The following is an 11,931-nucleotide window of genomic DNA, read 5'->3' as shown; positions in this document are numbered from 1 at the left end:
TTTAGTCGCCTCTTACGATAAGCAAGGTGTACTGAGGACCTATTCTAACCCGGATCCCCACGGGAATGTTTTGTAGATGAGGTACATTGATAAAAGCAGTTTGTAATCGCTTCGTTCTTCCATTGGAAATATTATGAGAAAGCAAATAAACATGTGTTCAACGTCACTGGTTATATCCTACACAACGTATTACTATACCTTCAAGAAGTCATTGTAAATGAGGGAGTAAAATAATTAACTTATGTGATGGACAGGCAGTGGTGTTAGTCCCCGAGGGTCTCTACAGCCCAGTAGCTAAGTACTTCGTTACTAGCTTGAAAATACGGATGTATATTTAATTGCTCTTATAAAATTTAGAAATTCATTTCAAAATTAAGGATTATCTCCCTCATGCATAGCTCTTATCCTTGGACGAATTTGGCTCCACTTGTTTGGCACGCTGTTTTTGGTTATATTTAGATCTAAAACTTCATAGTTATTTCGGATTTCAAACATTTCGGTTGAGCATCACTGAAGAGACATTATTTGTTGAAATGCGCATCTGGTGCATCAAAATTGGTACCGTATAAGTTTTACATTATTCCATTATTCTACTCACACATAGAACTTATTTCAATCTTTTTTAAATTTTTTTTTATTATTATTATTGTTGGTTTTTGTACACATAAGAAAGTACATGAATACACCAAGTCATATGTAATTATCATTATGTTCATGGAGAGAGATAGTGAGAAAGAAAGAAAAAGAGAGAGGCATGTTTTAAGTAAATATTAAGTTCCATCTATTCCATTGAGTATAAAAATTTTTCTTTTCACCATTCTTATATGCTATATATTTGTGTGTTTCATAAAATAATTTCATTTGTGATATTGCTGCGGGCAAGTTTAAAGGTTTCTTAGTGCATCTTGCAGTATAGACACAATACTTCAGAAATAGAATAATAATGTTTTGTATATCACTATTATTTTCAATCTTACAATGAATTATAACATTGCAATAACAATACGGATCCACGCATTTAGCACATCCACTCATGTAATAGAAAAGAAAGTAAGACATATGTTTCATTTTCAACGTAAGTGCAAGTGTACTGAGTTCTAATCGTTTAAAAAAAATTCACTGACCTTGTAGATAAGACAGGTATCTAGTTGATGGAAAATAAGTGAAAATGTTTGTCATGATAAATGAATTAAATGTTTCGTAAGTGTTTATCACTGATATCTGTAATTTATTTCGCGTTCTGTTAAACACCGTGAATTGTAATGAGTTGTGGGTTGTTCTTGCCATTATGAAAGGCAGATAATGAAGCATTTCTTTTTATAAACATAACAAACAAGATAAGTTCACAATACTGCTGGTACTGATCAGCATACGTAAATGTGATACAAATCCGGGTGTAAATACACTCACTGGATTCTATAAGAGTCTATCCGAATATAGTAAATACTGAGTGTACATGGGTGTCTGTCAGGGTGTAGGTACACGTGTACCTAGATGTAGAACCCGTGCAAGAATTGTTTGCTAAGATCTTAAAAATAAATGTCTGATTCACATAATTTGGTGTCGCTGGATGACCGTTTATTTTCACTTAGTTCAACTCACGATCACAAGACGAGCAGCAGACGTAACTCTGTCATAACAATTAACCGTGTGATGTCAACCACTCAACAAATACTCAACTGCTGTATATCCATGATGATTTTTGGGATTAAATTTAGTGACTTGTTTTATATTATAGGATTAAATATTCTTTTTGAAGAATTTATCGATGTGTAAACTCTGGACATTTTACTCACAAACTGAATAAAAGTGCGAAGCACTTTTATGTTAAGTTTGTGAGTAAAATGTCCAGAGTTTACACATCGATAAATTCTTCAAAAAGAATGTTTGATTCTTATAATTCCAATTCGTTCCCTGCATTATCAACTTCAATAATTTGAATACTTTCCCCGCACTATGTTGTTGCGTTTTTGGATTTATCGATGTGTAAATTCTCGTTTAGATTTATCTTTGTCCAATCAAAACAATTGTAATAAATAACATTGGAATTATAGAGAAATAATGTCATGTTGCTAATGAATGGGGCACTATATTGTGATTTCATATTTCTCCGCTTCATGTTACACACACTGTTGGAATAGTGCATGTATAAAATGTCAAAGTATCTATTTCCATTTCTATTTGATTTCATGTACCGGATGCTCTCTTATACATCTTTTCCTGTAATAATTCAAGTATCACAGTGAGCAGTTATGTTGCAGCAAACATTTGAAATAAAAACAATGGAAGAAGTCTCGGTCAGTAGGACACAGAATATGTTTAGTCGTGGACATCATTGCAGTAGAAAAGTTTAGCGCATGTTGAACACATATCAATAACTTGTAGCGACTAACAACTATCTACATGTAATTGAACGAATTAAATCCTAGCGAAGAGACCCCCGATCTTCAATAAAAGTGCACGTGTACTTCACAAAGTGTCGAGTCAGCTCTCGAGCAAATCTTATCAGTACCTATGCTTTTTTGAATTATTTCAACTCGGCGCTACTGTATAAAAATAAAAAAAACAATTCACAGGTTACACAAGATTCAGCATTGTGTACTGAATTTCGATGAATAGTCTTACATATTCAGACAATTATATACTATTAATATGTTCTGTGGATAAATATGTTAATTTCCAAGTGTCACCACATTCGCGTACCATTCTTTTACTTTTTAAAGATTCAATGATGTCCGCAAATAGAGTATCATGTACACATTTCAAAAATTATCTTTTACGCAGGTGACTTTGAAATACACCATTAGAAAAAATCTTTAAAAAAAAATTAAGGTATTAGAAAATAAACATTTAATAAATTCCTATGAGAATTAAAAAAAATTCTAAGAAATCCGGATGGAAAACAAATCACCTACAGGGGAAATAAACTTAAACCTTCTAACAATAAACATCAGAATTCTAACAAAATCTCACAAGATCTTCTTTATATGTGTTTCCTATTCTAAAATTTGCCAACAAGAATATTTTGTCTTAGGGGAAAGTTAGTGTATGGGATTACCATAATGCGAAATATTTCTGAAATGAAAACATGATCAAGATATAGGGTCCAACCAGTTATTGGGGAATACTGACTCCTCCTAAATCCCTAGTCTCACCTCTGGTGTTTCCAGGAGTTCGTGTTCGCCACATTCCATATCAAATGTTGTATTCTTTATAGGATTATAAGATTGATTACTTTTTGTGTTCGATTTTTCAAATTTTTCATGAAAGCTTGATATAATCACATAAAATTATGGACATAGTTACATGTATATCGCAAAGGACATAACTCATTTTGAGATATTTCCCAAATTCAATAACATACATGCAAAAATCCCTTGCGTTTCTGTTTTTACGTTTGATCGATTTCGTTATTTATTTGGAATAAATTTTGCACAAATCTCTTGATATACGGTATGCTACAGATAATTTCCAGAACTAAGCATGAGTACAAAATGACATTCGACAATCCACGAAATACCAGCTGTATTTTTTAAACGGATCATTCTGGGTTTTCAAGCTCTTTTGTAAAAAAGTACTTTTACATAAGATCTAATTACAAATTTCTAGTGTTTTGGTTGCATCAAATATTTCCCAAATCTGTTTGTTTAAGGCATGCATTAATCAATTTAACAGTGAGTTTAAAACGTCTTTTCTATAGATTTGTTTGCTTCGTATATTACTACTACCAAATTATATTGCTTTAAAATCAGATAGCAATTGTTGGTTATTCTCACAAAATTAGATTTGTTTTAATGCAGACACAGGCACACAAAGAAGTAAACACACATCATTGTGCATTTTATCCGATTGGTGTAACCGCACCTCTTTTGAATTAATTCATTGCAGACTTCGTGAAAAATAAACTGATTGATTTGTAGATTTAAGCTTCAACTTCTCGTTTACTCTTTCAAAACTTATGCATACTTTATACTGCTGATTCTATTCAAACTCAAATGGATGATTAACGATGACGAATTGTTTGATAAGGACAACCTTATCATCTCGAAATTCATCAGAATGTTTGTAATCGAACAACATGAACTTCAAAATATAAACAAATGATCAATTGATTTGCTTGTAAAAGTGCAACCCAATGAATGAAAAGATGGTCCGACATGTATTTACATAGCGATATTACGTACATGTAACAACATATATTTTTTTCTCAAAACATTTTACACCGCATGATCATGTATGTGTAAAAAAAATCAAGCTAATAAACAAAAGGTGAATATAACGAACATTGAGCAATCTCGTAACTCCTGTAAGGAATAGAAAATTCAGAGTTAGACAAACACGGGCCCCTGGACATACCAACGTCCTTGTTTGCACTTTGTTGCAAGACACCAGATCTATGAATTCAGTAATGTAATTAACTAATCGTTATCGCCTCCTACCGTGAGCGAACCGTCAAAATCTCACCAGAAAGGTCATTACCCGCACTCGGATTTAAATGAATTAATGAAACGAAATACTCCATGCAACGAACTTTCTGTTTTAACTTGCCTGGCTCTCTCGTCTCTGTTCTATATCTTTAGATGGGTGTCTACGTATTTGACATTGGAAGACGTAGTAGGGATGATACAATTTCATTATCAAACCGTTTTACCAGGGGGCACACCTTGTATAGTATACAGAAATGAAACAAGAAAAAGACACCAACAGGTAAACTTAAATAGGTGTTCAGATATCTAATATAGTATGAGATATAATAAGTCTGTGGTTGTAGGGGGTATATCCTAATATTGCGTCCATCATTAAATAAACATAAGCATGGCATAATTTTTGTTTTCAAAATTACCAGTAGTGTAAATGAAATCACTGAAATACAGTCCGTGACTCCACATTTATACACTTTGATGTTAACTTGAAACTGAGAATCTTTAAAGATACCTTGTCTCCAATTTGCACCTTTGTTGTGTCCGACAATAAGGAAAAAAACCGGTTTAAAGATATAAGGACCTATATATGTTTTTTTTTTTTTACACCGTAGACTGATAATGGATAACACAGGACGAAATACATGGAAGAAAGGATTTCCACAAACTAAAAAAGTAACCGATACAAATTAACAACATTCATCCATTCATGATATAAACACTATTTTGTTGGAGTTTTAGTTACAAGTATATCTGAATTTCTAGATAGAAGTAAGTTACTAATGAAAGTAAAACACAGAAACAAAGTGAAACTGAGAGGGAGGCCATGCTATTTTTGGAGTCTTTGTCAGCGTCCAATACTGGTGGAATCCGGGGTCCTACAATCAAATAAAAGACACCTTCATGAAATCAAATTCGTTATTTTTATCATCACTAGTAGTTAGAGAAGTAAAAGTATTAGTGGTATCAGTAATAGTAGCTATGGGATTGATATTATTCAAACAACTTCAACTGACCACCTTTTGTTCTTTTGTTATTATGTATGTGACAATTATCATTTTCTCCGTCTGTGCAAAAACTTTGTTCATGGGTTCTTTGCATACAGTTGACATAATGACAAAGGCAGAAAGGTGGTCAGTTGAAGTTGCATGAACAAGCAGAAATCATTGTTCATCCCATAGCACATTTGAACCAAGAATTCGGGTTACCTAATATTGCAAACGATTTAAATTAGCATTCCCATTCTAATGATGAGGATTATTGTATAAAAACTTCCATTTAAAAGATCAAGAGAATTTTACATTACCATAATTTCCAAAGTTTCTACAAATAGAGAAACCTTCAGGGACAGCCGGTAAGTGAGGAAAAGATTCGTTCAGAAGTAAACTCATTCCGTCCACCGAATGAAGCTGAACGTGACAATGTATCATCCACAATCCTGGATTATCGGCCTTGATTCTCACCACCACGTAGCCACCGCTAGGGACGATAACCGTGTCTTTGTGTGGAGGATCCACCAAATTAAGACCAGGTATGTTTCCATTTCTCCATGATTGGTCACTCCACGTGGCGTTATTGCAAAAACTCTGATCTTGGGTGGTTCCCCCACCACAGTCTATGTCTAAATTTTGTGAAACGAATTCTCCAGATGAAATGTTGTAGTTACCATATCCCATTTTCAGAACCTGGAAAGAATGACCATGCATATGAATTGGATGAGACCAACTTTTTCCTTTTCCCATGTTCAAAAACACAAATTGAATGGTGTCTTTGTGGTTCAAGTCGATACTGTGGGTACAAATGCATATATTTTCCTCCCCACAGTCAGCATTTGAGCATTGTTCTGTAACTTCGTTAGGCTGAGATATTGCTGATACAGTCGGAAACTTAAACCCTATACCATTAACTGTGTCGGGGAATAAATCTGGTCCTGGAAAAGCAAAGTTAAGGAAGTGTTCATGAAAGGCTTCTGGTTTAACTTCTGGCACGCCATCAGAAGCATAGCTTTTGATATTATCTATTGTTATACACTGAATATTCTGCTCTTTCGGATAAAAGGAAAATGGGCAATTTAACACCAAGCACTTGTTCGATGTAAGACATTGCGCTTCAGTTGACGATATGTTTTTATAAGCCTGATCTGCTCCATTATAACGTAAAATTGCATCGGCAATAGTGCGTCTGTTGACCTCTAATGTATGTCCTCTAATCATGTAGTTTCCGATGGATTCGTTAGCATGAATGACAAAGTCGAACCTCTCTCCTGGATGTATAATCACTGATTCTACAACTACTGGTTTTATGTAATAGCCATCAGTGGCAATAACTGTCAAAGGATGACTGTCTATGGAGATTCTATATGGATACATTGCTGCAGCGTTTATAACGCGAAATCTATAGCGTTTGTTTCCATCAACGTTAAACACGTCGAGAGGGGCCTCATTATGTACTCGAGTAATTGGATGGTAATACCTCCCTTTTCCATTTATTAGAGCTGACTCGGCGTACCAAAGACTGAATTTAGAACCATCCAGCGCCACCGAGGGCTGGAATTGTGTTCTATTCAGGAAGACACCGACATCAGAATAAAGAAAAGCTTGGTCTACATCATAGTCATGATTCCAGTCCTGAATCTGCATCACAAATTCTTCAGCCACTCCATGCACAGTGTGTGGTGGATGGCGCTCTTTAATAATCAGTGCACCGTACAAGCCCTTTGCTCTCTGTGCTCCAACATGGGAATGATACCAGTGTGTACCGCTCGGTCTAGCTTTGAAAGTGTATGTAAAAGTTTGTCCTGGATGAATAGGACACTGTGTCACAAAGCCTACCCCGTCCATGTAGGGTGTGTCTCTCTGTGGAAGACCGTGCCAATGAATGGTCACCGTGTCGGAATATAAATTATTCTTGACATGAACTATTAAGGTTTGATCCTCGTACACAGTAATTGTCGGTCCTGGTAGAGTGCCGTTAGCGACGATGACGACTCTTTGCATTTCCCAGCCGTCTGCTGTAATTACTTCATCACTATTTACCGGTGTAGCAGAGCTTGTGTTAATGACGTCATAGCGGTACAAGTGACCATCTCTTGGAAAGACTGCTTTTTCTGTTTTATGAAACATCGTCATCGAAGTGTATATTTCTAAAGACGTTTCGCATATCAATTCCAAATCATTGCAGACAAAAGCAAATGGTCCATCTGTTAGAAAAACGTGAAAGAAGAGAACAGCAATTCCGTTGAAGAGATACATCTGAAATTATATTGATAAGTATGAAATGTTTATAAAACACTTATCTTTTTACATCATTCAACATTGCCTTTTACTTTTAAAAGCTAGTTAAGGTTACCCGAGAAAATTTGCTATGCTGCATGAATACAGAAAAGCACCATACTGCATGCAATTTTCATTCATGACAATTTTATTGCGCGTGCAATATTGTCTTAAACTGTGCATACGTCCTCTAAAAGCAGAATTTAGGGATTCGCATATTCTCCAAATAAAAACGGTTATATTTTATGCCATTGAATATTGAAAGAGAACTCTAATATATGGGAAAAAGTGAAGATAGCGAGCAGTGAACAATGTAAAAGTAAATATACCGAACAATGGTCATAGAAAAAGTGAAAGTAACGACCTGTGTTTAATCTCAGGAATCCTATAAAGAATTACGTAACTAAAAGTAAATGCAAACACGGGCCCCTGGGTATATCAGGGGTGGGATCAGGTGCCTAGGAGGAGTAAGCATTCCCTGTATCATGTACGAGTAATTCCACAAGATGTGCTTTGGGGCAGATAGTAGATGTTTTCACAAATTGTAATCCGCATTCGAAATTCAAACCTAAGCACATTTTTTTCCAAAGCAGTCTTTAGTTTTATTGCATTACCGTTTAATCACTATGAAAAGTAATCAATATAGTTAAAAATGAGTAGCCACAAGTGAATGTTCTTTAATTGGTATGCACCATATTCTTTCTTTGATACGAAAAAGGTATATCAAGTCTTCTTACTATCATAGAATTAGTAAATGTGTTTACTCTTTGCTTTATGTCCCTTCGAGGATATTTTTAGCACATATTAAGACGTCATTAGAGGCTGATAACCAAAATTTCAAACACACGCTTGGCGCTCAGTGCCATAGTACTAAACGTTCTATAACATATCAACGCCTGAACCGGAAAGATACCACTGTTTTAAAGGTCACAAGAAAAGACTCGAGACTCTCAATTTTTAGTGCCGAGTGTTTGGCGAGAAACAGTCACTATATATTGCACCGTTTTAGGGTTGACGCGGTGACGACGGGGCTTAAACTCGCGGCCTTCCAAGCCCGAAACAAACATGCTAACCACTAAAGTTACCCTGAAGATTTGTAGCTGTATGTCTGTATTCATTCTTTTAAGGATAATTGTTTTAAAATATTAATTATCAAAGATATTCACGATTTTTTCCCAAATAAGTTAAAGTATAAAAACTATTTTCCATGGTAAATGAGAGTATTGTTTTGAAAATATTCCCATAATATCATTTTCTGCTATCATTATTGCTGTATCGAAATTTATTACCAAAACATAGGGCTTACGGCGGGTGTAACCGCTCGACAGGGGATGCTAACTCCTCCTAGGCACCTGATCCCACCTCTGGTTTATCCAGGGGTTCGTGTGTACCCAACTCTCGATTTTGTAATGCTTATAGGAGTTATGAGATTGATCACTGTTCGTTATCTTCACCTTTCATTATCGTAAAACAAAGCATCAAAATTTCAACCCAGTAGAACAATGTTAATGTAATGTAAGGTTTTTCAGACAATTAGACTATCAAGTCACATATCAATTATATCACCAATCGTATTGAATAATTCAAATTATAATTTTTTTCTTGAATTATAATAGTTGTTTCCCCTATCAATATATACAGTAACGTCGAAGGATTCATTGCAGTCAATTTAAAGTATTTAAAGAATTAAGAATTAAAAGGTGTACGATATAGCACTGTTAAGATCACGTGTTGGCATAATCTTCGGAAGATTTGGAAGCAGAAGAGCTGTATCAGCAGTATTGATGCAATTAGAATATTTCCTAACACTAGATTCAGAGCTGTGTTACATATATAGGTGAACTTTTCTTAATGTAGGTCAATTTATGAATTTAAAGCAACTTTGCAAAGGAGATGTTTGGAAATATGTGTGTAGGAATAAATGAATTTTTATATATTTTAAAAACTCGTTCATTAGTGTTATTGTATTGTTTCACATTTGAATAGTCTATCTATTTCATCAGCCATGCCACTCGCAAGAGCACTCTTCAGAACGTTGTGTGAACGCGCCAACTTCGACGAGCAATAATTTAAATCTTGAGGAATATGAATGCTTTTAACACAAGTTAATGGTTATGACTACATGTATATTGTAAAAGCATTGTATAAAATTGATTTGTCATAATCAATAGATTAAGAAATTTAAAATGTACGCACAAAATATAAATGATGATTATCGGACACGATTTTCTAAAAGTCTGATTAAAAATGAGAAATCGTGAAAGAGTAGAAAAATTGCTACTTACGGTCATTTGTTGTTGACTCCTCGAATGTATCTATGATTCTGCAGATTTCAGTATACGCAACTTTGGAGTATATGTGCATTCGCAGCACTTTTCTCATTAAGTCCTGAGCGTATTCACAGTCTTGCATCCTTAAGGTAACTCCATACTCGCATTTTTATCTGATAAAAAGTATACAAAGTGTATTTATTTCCATTCATTAGGGTTACAATGTAAAACTCATACGGTACCAATTTTGATGCACCAGATGCGCATTTCGACAAATAATGTCTCTTCAGTGATGCTCAACCGAAATGTTTTAAAATCCGAGATAACTATGAAGTTTTAGAGCTAAATGTAAAACTTATACGGTACCAATTTTGATGCACCAGATGCGCATTTCGACAAATAATGTCTCTTCAGTGATGCTCAACCGAAATGTTTGAAATCCGAAATAACTATGAAGTTTTAGATCTAAATATAGCCAAAAACAGCGTGCCAAAAAGTGAAGCCAAATTCGTCCAAGGATAAGAGCTATGCAAGAGGGAGATAATCCTTAATTTTGAAATGAATTTCTAAATTTTATAACAGCAGTTGAATATACATCCGTATTTTCAAGCTAGTAACGAAGTACTTAGCTACTGGGCTGTAGAGACCCTCGGGGACTAACAGTCCACCAGCAGAGGCCTCGACCCAGGGGTCATAATGTAAAACTCATACGGTACCAATTTTGATGCACCAGATGCGCATTTCGACAAATAATGTCTCTTCAGTGATGCTCAACCAAATGATAAATTATCAAATAAGATATATAGGTCATCGCACTTTTTAAGATGCGAGACATACAGAAACAGAATCGTACATACATATATCAACATTCGAAAATTGCACACCAGCGTTATCAACATTTTACAAGAACTGGTTGTAACGATATCATAGTATTCCACCAATATCCCAACTCTGGCGTGTCCAGGGGTCCGTGTTTGCCTAACTATCTATTTTGTATTGCTTATGGGAGTTATTATATTGATCACTGCTCGTTATCTTCACCTTTCATTCATAACAATTTTATGAAACTATTTCTTTATCAAAAGATATAAAATGTCTGTGAAAAATAAAACAAATATATCGCACAATGGATTTAATAAATACATAAACAAAAACAGAGTTATTGCCCTTGAATTCAATATTTTGAAACATATCATTGATTATGGAAAACATCAAAACAATCAATCGATCATATTATAACTTGGAGTTTTCAAATATTTTCTATTTAACAAGATCTTTTTTCAATAATTATCAAAAATTACACTAACACAATTTATGTTCCTATCACGTATAAATCTTAATAAATCATTGATCTTGGCTACAAACTCTTTTTTAATCAAAATTTAAAAAAATTGACTCAAAGTACTGCAATCATTGTCAATCCTGAAGAGTAAACAATAGGACATATTTTGTGGGAATGTGATTTTATACAATTTTTCCTAGCAGAATTTGAGCATTTTCTGGAAGATAAGACTGATTTACAGATACACTGTAGCTACTACAGAAAAATATTTTATTCTTGGTTTTACTGAAAATAATAGTATGATACAAAACAATATTGTCTTATGGCTTAAATACTATGTGCACACAGCAAGATGCACTGAGAAGTCCTTGAGTGTTCGTGCTGCAATATTTCAAATAATTTTTTTTTTATGAAACACAAAAATTTATTTCGTATAAAAACGGTAAAAAGGAAAAGTTTTGATGCCCAATGGAATCGATGGAACCTTCTGTTTTCTTACCCCCTCTCTCTCGCTCTCTTTCTCTCTCTCAAATCACACATACCTTCAGCTTATGCTTTGTTTCTTTTTTTCTCTCTGGATATAATATTAATGTATATCTGATGTACCAGTATGTGCACACACACAAAAAAATCATTGATTTTCAATTTGCAAAATCTGATGACATTAAAGGAAGGTGGAATTACTT

General features: G+C 34.4%; 1 protein-coding gene across 2 annotated transcripts; it reads right to left on the bottom strand.

Annotated features, from left to right (window-relative positions):
• Window positions 1-2,297: 2,297 nt before the first annotated feature.
• Window positions 2,298-10,097, bottom strand: LOC125655475 (uncharacterized). Of its 2 annotated transcripts, none has more exons than XM_048885787.2 (3): window positions 9,979-10,097; window positions 5,728-7,620; window positions 2,298-5,299 (listed from the first exon to the last, which is right to left on the bottom strand). In XM_048885787.2, exons 1-3 carry the CDS (start codon window positions 10,073-10,075, stop codon window positions 5,163-5,165), a joined length of 2,127 nt encoding a protein of 708 aa, XP_048741744.2. In that variant the 5' UTR covers window positions 10,076-10,097; the 3' UTR covers window positions 2,298-5,162. The 2 variants fall into 2 exon arrangements, with proteins under 2 accessions (XP_048741744.2, XP_048741745.1); XM_048885788.2 differs by having other exon boundaries at window positions 5,728-7,672; window positions 9,979-10,019.
• Window positions 10,098-11,931: the final 1,834 nt, after the last annotated feature.

Source organism: Ostrea edulis, chromosome 7 (assembly GCF_947568905.1).
Source record: "Ostrea edulis chromosome 7, xbOstEdul1.1, whole genome shotgun sequence".
Taxonomy (NCBI): domain Eukaryota; kingdom Metazoa; phylum Mollusca; class Bivalvia; order Ostreida; family Ostreidae; genus Ostrea; species Ostrea edulis.
This window is presented reverse-complemented; position numbering and strand designations above follow the sequence as displayed.